Raw genomic sequence first — 16,712 nt, forward strand, 5'->3', positions numbered from 1 at the left:
TCCCAACTCCTCATCCTCCCTCTGAATGCATTGCAACAATGGAGAAGCGCAAGGGAGAGGGAGGAAGACTGCCTCGCTATTCAGGTAGCTACTGATGGTACACAAGCTCAAGGATAGAGGACTGAGTTCAGAGAACAGACGTGCGAAAGCGTGCAACATGTATGCAAGATATTCTGAAAATAAAAGAGGGATTTTTAACATGCAAAGGACTCAGTTACATTAGTCCATTACTTAGGAACAATTTCAATAGTATCATGAAAATACCAGATCACCTATGATGTATGATTTTGCAATTAAATAAAAATGAAGCACTTTAGAGCACTGTGAAATTCATTCCTTTTGACTGCATAATATGCTGTAATTTGAAATATTGAGTAAATATTATGTCATACAGAAGACTTTAAATTTGATTTATTAAATGTTACATGAATGTATACAAAGGTAAACAAGAAGAAAGCTGATGACCCTTATGCAAACTTATTAGTAAGTAATTAAGCTTGCACAGTCTTGTTATAGAGTCATATTTCCTTTCTCTGTCTCTCTCAGCCCAGTTTTTTTCTATTTTCTGAGCAACATCTTGAAAAATAGGGAGACCTTGATCAATGATGAAAACCTCAGACTGCGAATTGCATGCACAGCCCAAACAGCTGCAGGGAGTAGCTCAACAACTGTGAATCAGGTAAGTTTCTTTTATTTTCTCTCACTTCCCCGGCCTTTTTTATACCAAGTGATGTAATGCAGATCACTTGCAACTTCACTAAATCACCATACAGTATCATTACCATTATATCAGTCACAGACAAACCGCAGGAAGCTTGTTCTGCAGAAGTTTGTTGCCTCTCTGGAGTTTGAAGATGAGTCTCCAAATGCAGTTCTTTTTAATTCACTCTTGTTTATCTGTATATTAAAAAACTCAGAGGAGTGTGTCTGATCAGATACCTCCAACATAAAAAGCAAATGCTGAACATGTCACTCAGCTCATCATCATCAGCCAAAATAAACTGGCAACTGCATCCGTGACATTACAAACAGTGGAACATTTAGAATTTGGCACCTTATCCGTTCCTTCAGCTTCTAATTTTAAACAAAAATGTCTCTATTCATGTGCAGTTATTCTGGAAGATTCTACAGTGAACTTGCATTGCATATCTATGAAACTATTTAATTTATACTAAATTATCATTATTTTATTTTAGCTATGAAACTGAATACACAAAGTAAGCGTGCAAATTATGTTTGTTATGTGTTTAGATCCACTGAAATCTTAAAGTTTGTTACTTCTCTGGTCCAGTTTGCCACAGATCACACAACAGCTGCTGTATGATACTTGCAGATTTCAACCAACTCTGCTCCAAAACCAGGGCAGTGTGAAATAAAAGTTTAAATTATTTATAAATATATACTGTTGTAGACAACAAAAGGAATTTTAGACCAGACACTTTAGGGGTCTGCTCTCTGTTCAGTTGAGCTATTCCCCATCACTGTGGGTTTGGATAGGAAGGTGTTTGTGTGGCTGTGTGTGCAAAGAGAAGGAGAAACATTCAGTATTTAGTGGTTCTGAATAAACAGACCAGCTGAAATGATGTGCTTATGCTGAGGGTTGCTTTGAAATTGTATTGTTAGTTATACAATAATATTCGTTAATGATTGCCCCTCCATCATTTAACTTCTTTTCCTCCTAATTATTAATGTGTATTATACGAACTACATGTACTATATTTACTGTTTATAAGGTTGGGGAAACTCAAAACATAATATCCACAACTTTTTGACATTTACTTACCTGGATGGCTGAGCATGCATCAAGAAGCTCCTGTTGGAAAAAATACCAATGTCTGCTATTGTTCTGTCCTCAGGCTTAAACTGGTATGGACTAATGCCACGTTTACATTTACATTTGGAGTTGCTGGTTGCAAACAGCATTCATTTCAACTTTAAAGTCATTATGACATCAGGAAACAGAGGTTTCCCTGATGTTTGGTATATCTGATTTGAAAAGTAAGTCAGAAATTTATTAGATTGCTTTGTTCGTGTGTGTGCGTGTATGTGTGTGAAAAACAAACAAACATGGGTACGTTCTAAAGAAAATACATTCACGTTGCATAATTTGGATTATGGGATTATGTGTTTGAGGAACATCAACATCAATCTCGGAAATATTAGGAGCATTTTATTTAAAATCCTTCTGCAAGGCCACCAATTACACAAAATTCAGTAACAGATCACAGGGCAACCCATTTTAAGCTATGTAGATGTCCTAGTGGTAGTGCCGGTCATCAGTTTCTTTAGTTTCAGTAAGCAACAAATGAGTCAACTGTGGCTTCAACTGAAGTCCATTAAGAGATCTGTTTATTCACACATAGTCGGCCGAGCACATTTACTTTCACTTTTTCCAACATACTTCACATTTGTAGTGTCTTTTTGTAGTGCCACACCTGACAGTTGCTCAGCACATCTGCCGAAATCAACACGCAAAGAGAAATTTTGTCACAGGAGAAGAAAAAATCACTCTGATTTCCATATCATAAGAAAAACAATGTAAAAAAAACCTTTTTCGTTCCCAAAATTGATTTCACTTTTTATTTAAAATCCATGCTATGTCACAAATCTATATTTTTTGTAAAGACTGATGGTTTATAGCGCTTGTCTAAAAAAGCTTAACCCTGAGTCTGAGGAACAGTTAAGCTACGTGCTGTGTCTTTCTACTGCTTTAGGTTCATTGAGTTGAAGCTTTGAGTGCTTACTGCATGAGCTCGTGCTCATCACATACTGTCTAAAAATACATTTTTAAAATGATCTGAATAGAAAAGGTTGATAACAAAACCATTTTTTAAATTCCTGTAGGTCATTAGTAGCATACAATCAAAATAGATCCTATGCATGCTTCAGCATGACTTAAATAAAGGCATCTTACACAATGTTCATAGGGGGGAAAAAACAGATTCTCTTTAGTCTTTAGGCCAGCTCATTAGATTTTTTCCCCCCAATATCTGGACCTGAGTGTAACCAGAGCTTGTCATTATTGCTACCACCTTTACAGTACCTAAAGGCAAGGGATGGAAAAAGAAAATCTTTATTTAGATCCATAAATTATTCATAGAGTATTACAAATGCTAGATATACAGATTAGGTAGAGGCATGCAGTTTTCACTCTGGTTGAGCTAACATTATTCAGACTCAAACAGTTTGTGTTTTTCCTCTCATCTACCTGGCAGAGAACAAGCGCTGCACTGCCTCAGACCTGTGTCAATGCACTCAGCATCATTTTCATCTTTGGCTTTGACGATCCACTTTCATGAAGAACTTTTGTACTTGCTGCGGTGCTCTGAATAAAATTTTAAATTGATTTTTTAAAAAGCTGGAATGTTCCTGTTTGCCCATCTGCTGTAGGTTTTTTCATACTGTTTATTCACAATAAGTCTTTTTGGAGAAGATTATATGGAATCAAGCATTTTGTATAAAACCCCGCTTGACTGTGGAAGCTACTGAAAAGATCCGATCGGTCTTTGGTTCAACAAAAATAAATGGAGCAATAACAAAACTCAACTATCTTTGAACTGAATTCATTGCTCTTGGTGGAAAGCTAGTCCGTGAAAATAAACTATCAGTTTGAAACCACATTACAGCGTCAGTATAGAAGATTAAAATCAGTGCCCATATAATAAATGACCTTCAAATGTCCTATGTACTATGGAGATTATTTTAATTAAAAGCAAAAGACACAGAAATTCATCAAAATGCTTTGCAGGTTACATTTTGCTGATTGAAATGAAAAGACCGTAATGTGTTACATTCACTCAGTGAAACTGTGAATCTGGTTCTCTGAGGTTTAGTTAAATATAGTTGTACCGATTGTGCGGCACCTTTGTGTGGAGACGACTGCTGTAGTGCAGAACATCACTGCACCAGCAACTCGAGTTTTCTTCAGAATAAGGCATTTGTTGCCCTCTAGTGATAATTACAAGCATGGATGTGTTTCCACACAGGACAAAAAGCTCACTTTCATAACTCTGGGCCCAGAGCTTTTTTTGTATGAGCGGCTCCAAATTTGTGTCGACTGAGTTATTTTACATGTGTGATGTAAGATGCACACGTGTATTCTTTTTAAATCTACATGCTACAGACCTAAATAAAACAATTTAAGTTAGCCCATATGGCAAAACAATTGTGGTGCAAATATGAAAACTGTTAACCCCTGAGCACAAGTCACTGTTCATATGCCCCCAAAGTTTAAGGTACTGATTTAGAGACATTTAGAGACACGTACTATATGTGTGAATAACACCATGTACGTACCACTCAACCCTGTTCTGCAAGTCTAAGAACAAGGCTCTATTTTACATTCATTTTGTCTCATTCACGCTCGTGTTATAGAAAATAAGTCAGCATGCTGCTTCTATTTTGTCACAAAAAAAATTTAGTAACCAGTATGAATCTTCCAGTGGAGTTTTTCCCTCCAGTTAGAGTTTATAATGCCTACAGTGTCAAATAAATCAGTAGCAAAATGTTCAGCGTGCTCGGGTTTATACACATAAAAATTTTTATAAGCTGTCCTTTTCTCTTGTATGTTTTCCAACTCTGGATGCCGTGATCCTGCCAAAGAGCTTTGTGTCATTGCACCTTCAGCTGCTACCATTAGAGTCTGTGTCCAAGTCTGAGGTTGTGGCTTCACTTCCAACTAGGGAGGGGTAAGGCCTTGGCTGGTCTAAGTTGACGTAGGTAACCTTCAAACTGATGTAGTGCTCTCCTTTCAGATTGGACAGGATGCGCTGCACTTCGGTAGCCAAGCTATGGAAGGTAGGTCTACACTCAGGCTCCGGGTCCCAACACGCCAGCATGATTACATAGCTGTGGAATGAATAATTGCGTAAATTATTGAATGAAAAGCTGAGTAAGTAAAAGAGTAAGCAGGTGAAGACACTACTGAATAACGGGCATTGTTTTTTCTCAAATACAAAGTAGCATAGGATTAAATCCCTGTGATTTAGAGGTATGCAGGGTGGAATTGAGGCCACTAAAGACATCAACGTTACATAATGCCGACGTAGGACAGTTTTCCAATTTCATTGCACTATTGTACTATGTATGACTGTGCAATGACAATAAAGAGTTATCTTATCTAATAATGCCCATATGCTACGGGATAGTGAAAGGGTGCTAATTCTTACAGGGTGTCTGGGCAATACTGTGGCTGCAGAAGCCGACGTCCCTTCAACAAGTACTGCGTGATGTCATAGGGGTCCACCTCTGGATACGGGCTAGCACCTCTGGTTAACAGCTCCCACAGTAAGATGCCATATGACCACTGTGAAACAGATAAAGAATAATATATTGTATGTATATTGATTGATTGATTGATTGATTGGTTGAGTGATTGATTTAAAACAGGGCTGCCCAATCCCAGTCCTCGAGAGCTACTATCCTGCAGCTTTTAGATGCATCCCTACTCCAACACAGCTGAATCAAATGGCTTGATTACCTCTTCAGCATGCCATCATGTTTGGCAAAGGCCTGATAACAAGCCATTCATTTGATTCGGGTGTGTGGGAACAAGGATGCATCTAAAAGCTGCAGGATGGTAGCTCTCGAGGACCGGGATTGGGCACCCCTGATTTAAAATGATCTTCATTGGCTTGATTAATTAGGCACACTTACAACATCAGACTTGGTTGTGAACTTCTGTGTTTGCAGGCTTTCGATGGCCATCCACTTTACAGGGAGCTTCACCCTTTTGTGATCTTGAATGCTGTAGTACTCCTTGGCATAGACGTCTCTTGCCATACCAAAGTCAGCAACCTTTACTGTGAAGTTTTCATCCAGCCTGTCAAGACAAAACATCTTAAGAATGGACTATCTAGTTCAAATAACATATTTCTACTTTACATTTCTAACATGTAGACTAGCACGTGTACAACGAGTGTCAGTGAATATCAACCATGTTCTCTATGATGAGATCTAATGGTGTAAGCTTATACATGTTGAGTAAGCTATGTGTTTAACATCTAAACCAGCGGTCCCAACCTCCAGGCCAGTCCGTGAGTCGTTTGGTACCGGGCCGTGAGAGTTAAGGTTCGGGTGTGAAATTTATGGTTTTCGGGCTTTTTAGCGTTTTTTATTATTTATTTTATTTTTCCCGTGTGTTATGAATAAATTTTCCTTTTTTTGGTATCGGTACTTGTTTTATTTTGTTGTATTCATCTGCAACACCTTAAAGGCCAGTACATGAAAAAATTGTCGGACATAAACTGGTCTGTGATGCAAAAACGGCTGGGGACCTCTGATCTAAACTATCTTTCATGTAGAAAAAAGAATCTAAAATAAAAATGATTTTTTTTTTCAAAATCATGTTAACTTTTATCTAATACTTTTTTTTAACATTGCAGAAAATAACTAATAATTTTAAAAGATGCCTGAAAGCTGATGAATTTATTAACAAGCTTTGCAATGAACATCAAATTATTTTCATGAAATAATTTCATTTTGCTATATACAACTGACTACAACAATGTGTTCACAAATTTAAAACGGCTAAAACTGCAGAATTATTTCCCCTTATGGCCAACAACAAATACGTTTGCTTGTAGTGAGTCAAAGTCTTTCATATCAAGGCCAGTAATCAGTGCATGAGTCACACTCACATGCAGTTACGCGCAGCCAGGTCTCTGTGAACAAATTTCTTTTGGGCTAAGTACTCCATTCCCCTGGCAACCTGAAGACCAAACCCAATCAGGTCTTTCACTGTTGGATTCTGTAAAGGACAAAGAGTTTGTAAAAACAAAAAAAGAGAGATCTAAGGACAAAACTTGTAATGGCGTGAATAGAGCATCTTCACAGTCCCCACAGTTTAATTTACCCTGTTCTTAGAACGGATGAAATGGCGCAGATCTCCATGCTTCATATATGGCAGAACCACCAGGGGGAGCCCTTCTTTGGGCAGCATGATACCCAACAGTGACAGTATGTTAGGGTGGTTAAAGCCTTTCATAATGATCCCCTCTCTGAGGAACTGGTCTACTTCCTGGAAATCTGTTATCCCTGTTAATAAAACACATATAATAAAATACTTTAATCTACCAGCCAGCAGCTCACAAAACACCAATTTCTTTTATGAAATAAACTGATATTCACTTACTGTTCAGTGATTTAATAGCACAGTGGATTTCTTTCTTGTTGCTGTCTAACAGGTATCCATGATAAACTGTCCCAAAGTGACCTATATTAGAAGAAAATTGCCTTATAGGAATTCTGTGCTAAATTGGCAAATTAGTAATAACAATTGTACAATACTGAGGTTCACCTTTGCCAATAATCTGACTATCCTCAATTGAGAGCATCTCAGGTGGGATTAGCACATCTTTGACCTCTTCAAGAATATTGGAATTCAGGCTAACCATTGAGATATTGTCTCGTGGCATCAAAGGAACAGATTGATGATCAGAGCTGGCACTGTACAATAAACCCTGGAAAGCCAGTCCTGCTGAACCTGAAGTTTGATAGTAAAGATCTATTGTAATGCATTAGAGAAAAAACATAAACAGGCAAATAAATAACTGATAAAATCTGAGTACATGCGAAGAATGAAAAGCATGAAAGTATTTAATGGACTGGGATAAAAAAAAAAAGATTATCTATGCTCAAGTTTATATAATGTTCCTCAATAATAATAAATGTTCCTAAATAACTTTATTAGTCAGGTTGTTCTTTGACACATTAAACTGAATCAGTTCATGGCTTGAATCTCTCACCCTGTCTGTAGTCATCTGTTGGAGAAGAAGAATTATTGTTGCTCAGGCGTAGATTATGTGACATCATCGCTGATAAGCGATTCTCTATGGTGGCTGGAGGGGAGAATTCAATCAATCAAAATCAGTTAACAAAGAAAAATCATAGAGAGAGACAGGACAAAATACATTCTGAAGGTGTGCATATAAATTTAAAATAATAGCATGGTCATTTTTATAACAGTTTTTAGAATACACAGTTACAAGGTGCTTCATGCCACCTGCTAGAATATGATCTCAGTGGATTAGCTGAAACCTTATGTCATGAGCTTGGCCATGTAGAGCTTTTTATATATAACTTTTTTTACTAAATTGTGAATGACACAAGGGAAGAATCCACTGAGGATAATGTGTGAAGCACCGGTGAGCCGAAGGTCGGCTAAGAACGACTGACAGATGCATGTAATTAAAATTTGTTGCAAGATTGCTTAGTAAAGTATGTCAGTTTATTGAAATGCATCACAAAATAGCAAAGTCTTTCTCACCTCTCTTTTTTTTCCTTAAATTAATCATAACAATTAATGCAAGGGCAGCTCCTACTACCAGTGCGGCAATGATGCCCAGGACAATGCCTGCAATCGCATTGTTGTTGAAGCTGTCATCAAAGAGCACTGTACCCATATCATAAACGTCATGGTTCACAAACACCTGCAGCAGTGGAAAATATGATCCCTCTTGTTAAATACATTTATTTAAATATGAGTCTCCATAAGTGATTTAGGATGGCTTAAACAGATGATTCTTACCCTAACAGGCAGCCCGTTGCTGGGAACAACCAGGCCTTTAGGAATCCTGCAGGTCAGCTCATTTTGCAAAACCTGCGCTTTGCAGACCGCATCACCAATGGTCATTGTGATCTTCATACATGTTTGTACTGCATCCAATTTTTTATGCTGTTACAAATTGAAAAAGGGTTTAAATATTAAAACACAAGCAGTAATTGTTGTCTTGTGAAGAATGCAACTACTGTTCCTGAGGTTTTTGTACAAACAGCCAAACAAATGACAGAGCAGGAAAAACTGCACATGAGTGTGTGAACATACATGCAGTGAAACCTCGTCCTCTCCTGGTTTTAGAAGTAATATACTGTCATCGTTTTCAAAGGGAATGACTTGGGCATTAGGGTAGTAGGAAAAGTTACTTTTCCAGGCGTCATTTTCCCCATCTATGTGAATAGAAAGCACTCCAGTTTTAAAAATGGTATCTGGAATTTGTTCTGGAAAAGCAGGAACCCAGCACTCCATGTGTGTGGCATTTCTTGTGCCACTGCAAACCTGAGGTAAAACAAAAAAATAATATGCTGTTTGCAATCAAGTTAAAATTAATTAACTGAAAAATGTAACTGCATTAGAAAAAAATCCCAGTAAAGTTTTACAAAACCTTACTTACCCGTTGAAGACGCTCACTGAAGTGAGATTTCAGAGTGTACTCAACCACAATTTTGTTAGCAACATCAAGATTCTGACCTTCTATCACCAGCTTGGAGCCTCTGTAAGGCAATATAAATTAGCATGCCTGCTAGTTTTGATGAGGAACTTGGTGGTAAGCCTATTAGTTAGACCAGTTTAGTGTCATACCTTTGGAAACTGCAATTCGGAAACACAGAGTTTATAACAGGATTATTCTTGTAGGAAAACATCTTAGTGTCATTCACTTGAAGGCTGTCAATAATGACTTTCACAGGTAGTTCCCCAACAGCCTCAGCAGCTTCTGTGTGGCAGACGATTGAAGACAAAGTCCCCTTTCCTTCAGAAACACTGAAAGCAATAGAAATTCAAATAACCAACTATACATAACTAAGGCTACCTGCTTAAATGCACAGCAAAACCAATGTGTTGTAGCGTCTATGTTACTCACTTTTGAATGGTGCAGTTTTTATCTCCAATTTTGACATTTCTTGTTACTCCTGTGTTAAGATATCTGCCTGTTAATGTAACCACTGTTCCTCCAAACAAGGGCCCGTAATCAGGCTTGATTTCTGTTATGCTGGGTGTCTAATAAGAAACACACAAAGTAAATCACATCGTGATTCCAAAATGCATTACAGAAATTATTTCTGATAATTAGAAAACAGAGAGTTTATAACAGGGTGGTGCCATTTAAAAATTGATCTCACCACAAATGACAAGCCAGAAATCTGAGCTGTGCCTTCAACTGAGAAAATGCCCTCCACCTCTCCCTCATTCACTTCCAGAGTGATGTTGAGTCCCTGGTTTGGTGTCTCTTCCCTGATTTTGCACACCAGTCTGTATTAGAGACACAGGGAATGGCATGTCTGTTAGTTCTATGAGAGAATATGAGCCATCTGATGTTTCCCATAAAGGGATAACAAACGACTAACAGAATAAAAGACAAATCATGTGAGAGAGAAGATAAAAGTTAATGACATGCAAGAGCGTCATATTTACGAGTGGCGACTGAAAAGAGGGTCGTCAAGGTTAAGTGCTCAGAGCATTATGAGAACTCCCCGAGCTGTTTTGCGTATAGCAGCATACAAGACTATGGTCGATGATCAGCCCTTATTAAAGCTATGAAAAGTTTCATTCAGGAAAACTTATATATCTAATCTGCCTCCTGAAACCAAACTAGAACTGAGTCCACAGGAGCAGGCCTAATAGCTCAAGGCTCTACCTTCTACTCTACTTTTGGAAACTCTAGGAAAAAAAATAAGCCTGTACTCTGAGACCCAAGAGGACAACTAAATTCAATAAGGACGAACTGTAATCACTCGACCGTGGCTCAGGGGGTTGGGAATCGCATCTGTAACCGGAAGGTCGCCGGTTCGATCCCTGGGCTCTCTGTCCAGGTCGTTGTGTCCCTGGGCAAGACACTTTACCCTACTTGCCTACTGGTGTTGGCCAGAGGGGCCGATGGCGTGATATGGCAGCCTCGCTTCTGTCAGTCTGCCCCAGGGCAGCTGTGGCTACAACTGTAGCTGCCTCCACCAGTGTATGAATGTGAGAGTGAATGAATAGTGGTATTGTAAAGCGCTTTGGGTGCCTTGAAAAGCGCTATACAAATCCAATCCATTACTCATCTGCCTGTTTTCCTTAGTGTTGCTTTTCTGTTCTTGACATCACTACGCTGTCAGTCTCAACGCTGTTATTGTCATTCTTGTCCAATAATCTTTTTCCCTGCCTCCTCTGAGCCAATCAGCCCCAAATTATTGTTTTGCACAAAAATTTGACCAAAGATGTCACTGAGATGTTAAGAACAGAAGTTTATATGTCTGAAATAATACATCAGTTATATAACCAATAAAGAGCTCAATACCATCATTTTTTAATTAAGTCTGAGCAGCACATTGAGCAGCACTTCCAACACGAGGAAATGGACTACACGTGGGATTGAACTACTCACCTGTTACTATTGCTCTTTTCAGGCAGGACATCACACACGGTCCCCGAGCCCACAGTAACGATGTGGGTTTTGCCACTGATGATGGGCGGCCGCAGAACAGACTGAAATTCTGATCCGCACAGCGTCACTTCAGTCACACCACCAGCAGGGACCATTTTAGGAAAAAACTGGAAAAATAAAATTACCAACATAAATCAGTAGCTAATTATGTGTATGTATAATCAGTGTGACTGGAGGAACTTTATGACTCATTTTGTTTAACCATGCAATGGCTTATCACAGAGTCACACAGAGTGACAGATCTACCTCTGTTATGATGGGTCCGCAAGACTTTTTGTTCCACTGTGAGCTACACTCCTCCTGCCTTGAGCAGATTCCCGAACACCAGCCACAGTTCATGAAAAACGGAGCATTCAAACACATGGGGCACGTCTTAAAATGTGCACACCCTGGTCCTGTAGAAGGCACCCTGAACATCTTGATCGTGGAGAGAGTAAGATGAGGGTGTTATAAAAGACATACAAGGGAAAATTCATCAAGAGATAAGCAGTACCTGTGGCAGGTATTACGAGTGTTACCTTATTTCCAACCACAAAGAGAAGTGAATCCTCAGAGTACACAGCTGCGTTCCTCGAAACTGCAGTCTCTCCCAGTGAATAGTTGGCAAAAATAATATGGTTATAGGAACTTAGAATCACCTAAACATGTGAAACAGAGAGGTAATGTCGCGAGGATTCATGGAAATCATAGCAAAAACATCTACATTCAGTACTTTATAATGCATTCAAACTTCAGCGTACTCTCCAGCCCAACACCATGTTATTACCTGGAGTATCCTCCCATCTGATGTGCCAAAATGGCCCACCGTATGAGTCTCAATCGTGTTCACCAGAACTGAAGTAAACAGTACATTTCTCATCTCACTGTTGAAGAGATCGACTCTGTAGTATGGCTTTGACACCAGAGTGGGCTTATCAGTGCATCTGCTATCAGAGTTCTGTACAAGCAGAAAAAACATGTTTACACATGGACAGCTCAAGGAGTTTCATCTTCAGCATATCTGCCTCTATCAGCACTGGGCTCATTCTAGAATAAGTACATGAAGACGTGTTTGTGTGACAAGAAAAAGGGATGGAAAAAAATTCTTAATTGTATTCATTTATAGAGGAAGTGCTGTAGTTTCCTCCAGTCATGGTAACAAGCCGTGAGTGGAAAGTCATAAAACAGCAGTGACCTCAGCGTTGTTGACTTGGTGACTGTTTCTCAGAGTAGTTTCTGTCTTCTGCTGAAACTAAACATTTGCATGGTGGGCGTGCAAAACATGAGTTAGACTGGTTTAAAAAAAAGGTCAGCAACCAGAAAAAAAGCAGGATTTGCAAGACTGGTGAGGTAATTAAGCTGACCTGCCCCAGCATGCCCATATTTGAGTTCTCACTTCAATGTCCAATTTTTACACCATTTGAGCTTCTCAGACTTTAATGCTTAAATAGAAATGCAGTTCACTGTATTGAACACACCAGATTCAATAAGTAAAAATCTTGCCCCTCACTTCTTTCATATTCATCCTATTTCCTACTCAAATAGAGATGAGTACAGTCCAACACTGACCCTCCCCTTGAAGTTCCACATTTTTATCAGCAGGATTTATAGCTTGTGTTTCCTGGCACACATTCCCGTAGGTGTACATGCCTGTGGGAGCTCAAAGGACACAGACTGAGCGCCATAAAAGGAAAGACCACACCTTTATTTTATTTTGACGTGAGGAACCATAGCTACATTCAAGGTGTTTCAAGAGAGAGGTGTGCATGTTCTTATAAGGCTGAACCTGCCTTTACCGTCCAGTACCTTTCTCTTCTGTATTGGTTTGTGTATTTGGAAGTTGGGGAGGAAATATTCCACAGTGAAATCCACTGACCTGCTAGGACTGGAAGGACACGTGTGCTGCCCTGAGGCAGTTTGTGTCCTCTCAGTTATTTGTTTTAAAATGAAAAGAAACTGCAACTGTTTTTTTTACCAAAGCCTTGTACTACAAACAGTTCACACCTTTTCATTGAGAAAGACTGAAACTTACTGAGCAGTGACTGAAACAGAACAGAGTAATGGTGTCGCAACATGCAGGTCACACCAGTGACTCATCCATCCCTCCCTGTTCTCTCTCTCTCACACACACTCACCTTCATCAGATTTACCGCAGGCAAACGTCATTTTCATTTTCAAGATTTATGGACTAACTTTAGTTTTACTTTGAATATACAATCCTTTATTGCTCAAGAAAATAATAATACTGTACTGTAAACCACTTTGCTCTCATCACAAATGACTTAATAATACAATGCTTGTCTGGACAAACCATTTCCTGTATGGGCATATAGTGATATTCTGATGACACTCGAGCATAAAAAAAAGAGTTACTCACTTCATGTGGGCAGTTCTCACATGGCTGGAAGTGGCAGAGACCTCTGGATAGCTGCTCTGTACTTGACTTACAGCAGGCCTCCTCACCAGCCTCGATTTCTTGGTTTATTTTAGTTAAAGGAAACGCACAGAGGGCTGAGTTCTTCTGAGGCTGGCCATGCTTGTTTACCTCCGCGAACACCCCATACAAAACATTTTCTCCCTCAGCTACCCTCAGCTCATCAGCCAAGTCCTTCCCAACTTGCCCGAAATGTGCTGCCTGTAATCCATTATAAACAGTACCCTTGAAAGTCCCTCTCCTTCTTCTCCTGCGCTTTGGCTCGTACCGACACTCCAAAATAAGCTCTCTGTACATCCACATCTCTGGATTAGAAATAGACAGTCGTCCCAGACGAGTCTGAAAAGCTGAATCGTTTTTGTAGGGATTTTCCCTCTGCAAGGAAAGAAAGTAGACATAATCCTTGGCAGAGAAACTGTAGATGTAGTTAATGCTGTAAGAGTCACGTAGTCCAGGAAGCACTGTCACGTTTGTGACCATGTCAAAGCCATCTTCAGTTGAAAGTGGCCTCAGCACTGATAATGACCTCCTTGGGTATGTCTGTGTTATTCTGTCATTGACAGAGGCTGCAACAAAGAAGTATGATGTCTGCCCATCTTCAGCGATCATGGCCTTGGTACCAAATGGGCTGGCCACACAGTCACGACAGTAGGTTGGAGAGTTCCTTTTTTTTGTGTATAAACATTGAGGTGCAGGAGCTTCAAGGGTAATGTCAGTAAAGTAACAGATCCCATACCGAGTACTTCCACAAATGTACAGGTATGGAACTAGATTTAGAGCAGGATCCAAAAGCAGAATCTCGTTGTCTGTATCCACTGGGTCCTCGGGTTGAACTTCTACATCGCATGCCAGACAGGTTTCACAATCAGGACTGCCTATAGGTCCAGTTTTCACCTCCCATATTTTATTCATAGAACTGTTGACTCCCACTACCGCATTCTGATATCCAATGTAAACTTGTTCATTATCCGGGTTCACTGCAATGTTCTGTATTGGTTTCTGGGTTTGGAAGTGGGGGAGGGAATATGTTACAGTGAAATCTATGGAACTCTGAGGTGTAGAAGGACATGTGTGCTGCCCCAAGGCAGTTTGTGATAGCATCCATATCCATACTGTCAACAAGGCAGTCAAACTGACCATTTCCACTTTATGGTCTGCTGTGAATAAATGCTACCTATAAGACAGTTTTCTCAAAGAAAACATTCTGGAGAACCAGCGGGAGCTCTGCAAGAAAAAGCAGAGAAGGAATGTTGAGATTTACCAGACAGGGAGCTGTACCACTGGATTCTCACATTCAGCCGAGATTCTCCACTTCATACTGTAAACATTTTAGTTTACTTAATCTGAGACACAGCTGGAGAACTGAGTGAGGAAAGTATCAGCTGCTTTTTTTCTTTTTCTTTTTGAGGCTCTTGATTAAGCATTTCCTTATCTTCAGCTGCAAATGCCTCATTTTAAAAGGTAGTATTACCTAATATACGCAGTCACGGCATGTAAAACCCAACAAGAATTTGCGAGGATAACGATACAATCTAAAGCGGACAAGAAACAACGCGTTGTAACATGTGGAGAAACCATGGGAGCGTTCAGCCCACCAAAACTACACAAAATACATACAGAGTAACAACTACATTACATGTGTCAAATACACAAAAGTAATAGTTATTATCAGTGCAAAACGGTCATGGAGGCTTATAAAGGACTACGTTACTGTAAATTTCATATTACTATATGACATAACTTCTAATGAAAACCATGATACTACTACAGTTAGAATCATTTGTATTAACTCGAACTGTTTGGATAGGAATCATTAACATGGACCAATAGCTGAAAGTTCTCCGGAACCAATAAAATTTAAGAAATCTTTAACAACTTCTTTAACAAATTTGAATCCCTCAGAGATACGTATGCTAGTGAAGTTCCACTCACCTGACAGCGACTGAATACCTCTATCAATGAGTTTACACTGGCACTGAATTCCCCCATTCCTTTAAGATCTCACGTCAAAAAAAAAAACCAAAAAAAAAAACCAAAAACAGGAAGTTACTAACCCTTCACAATAAAAGCATTCCAGGCCAGCGGTCTTGTGTCTAAAGGGTGATTAAAAAAAAAAAAATCAGGTCATCAGACCTACAGAGAGATTTGCATTTTTACAGTTGTATGGCACTGTATCGACGGGAGATCTGGATAAATTATAAGTCAAATTTCATTGAAAAAATAAATACTGTGGAAATTAATATCCTTAAATCCTGCCATTATCGTGCCAAGGTACATCTAAATGTCTGGAACAATATTCATTTGGTTATTATTACAAAACAAACGATAATTCGTGGCGTTTTTGTGCTGTAAAAATGAGAATGACACTGCCCGTTCAAACAAGTTTTCTAATATGATTCAATGTTTAATTTTTTAAACTGTTAAAGACCGGAAATGCCATCATCATTCTGACTCGCTTGACTGTGGACTGTGATATTCCCTAAGCGGGTTCTGCCCTACCAAGCCGCGCCTGCAACGAGGAAGTATGTAGTAGTTGCTAAATTTGACCATCCGCATAATTTCCTCTCCAAGAGAGCTTTGTCATATTTCATCCTGAAACATATTTCCAGTCAGACTTAAATTTTTGTGGAAAAAATCTTGGCTTATGAAAGCAGTCTGTAGCTTATATCAGCGCCTGAGGGACATTTGCCAAAAATACATTGCTTTTGGATGAGGAACAGTTTCTCCTCAGCAGCCAGAAAGTTATGGGAAGAATGTATTCCATTCTCCTGACAGATCACCTAAAAATGTATTAGTGATATAAAACACACATGGAAAAACCTCAACTTTGCTCTGTTGGATGATGGTACATGGAGGCTGTAAAAGTTGAGGCCAAAATGACCATCACTGTCATCAGTGTGCCAACAGAAATGCTATAATGTGGATTTATACTCCGAAGTTAAACATCTACTACTGAATCCAAAGTTCAAAGTAAACATATGCTGCAGTGTCACTCAGCAGGCTTTCACTTCCAGACCTAAAACCATAAAAATCCACAAGCAACCATTACTCCTAATGTCATAGAAAAAGTCTGAGGTAGTGCAGGAGCAAAAAAAAGA

At 39.2% G+C, this 16,712-nt stretch overlaps 1 protein-coding gene across 1 annotated transcript; it reads right to left on the reverse strand.

The window, feature by feature from the left end:
- Positions 1 to 4,591: 4,591 nt before the first annotated feature.
- mst1ra (macrophage stimulating 1 receptor a) lies at positions 4,592 to 15,577 on the reverse strand. Its single transcript, XM_085354375.1, has 21 exons — positions 15,547 to 15,577; positions 13,558 to 14,838; positions 11,968 to 12,138; positions 11,720 to 11,839; positions 11,448 to 11,618; positions 11,142 to 11,308; positions 9,898 to 10,027; positions 9,639 to 9,775; positions 9,359 to 9,538; positions 9,171 to 9,270; positions 8,825 to 9,055; positions 8,528 to 8,674; positions 8,267 to 8,429; positions 7,746 to 7,838; positions 7,298 to 7,504; positions 7,133 to 7,213; positions 6,854 to 7,035; positions 6,639 to 6,748; positions 5,656 to 5,821; positions 5,169 to 5,305; positions 4,592 to 4,848 (listed from the first exon to the last, which is right to left on the reverse strand). Exons 2-21 carry the CDS (start codon positions 14,752 to 14,754, stop codon positions 4,623 to 4,625), a joined length of 4,116 nt encoding a protein of 1,371 aa, XP_085210501.1. The 5' UTR covers positions 14,755 to 14,838; positions 15,547 to 15,577; the 3' UTR covers positions 4,592 to 4,622.
- Between the last annotated feature and the right edge of the window lie 1,135 nt (positions 15,578 to 16,712).

This window comes from Diplotaxodon limnothrissa, linkage group LG5, assembly GCF_057381915.1.
Source record: "Diplotaxodon limnothrissa isolate DT_005_m linkage group LG5, D_limnothrissa_male_GT1.1, whole genome shotgun sequence".
NCBI lineage: Eukaryota > Metazoa > Chordata > Actinopteri > Cichliformes > Cichlidae > Diplotaxodon > Diplotaxodon limnothrissa.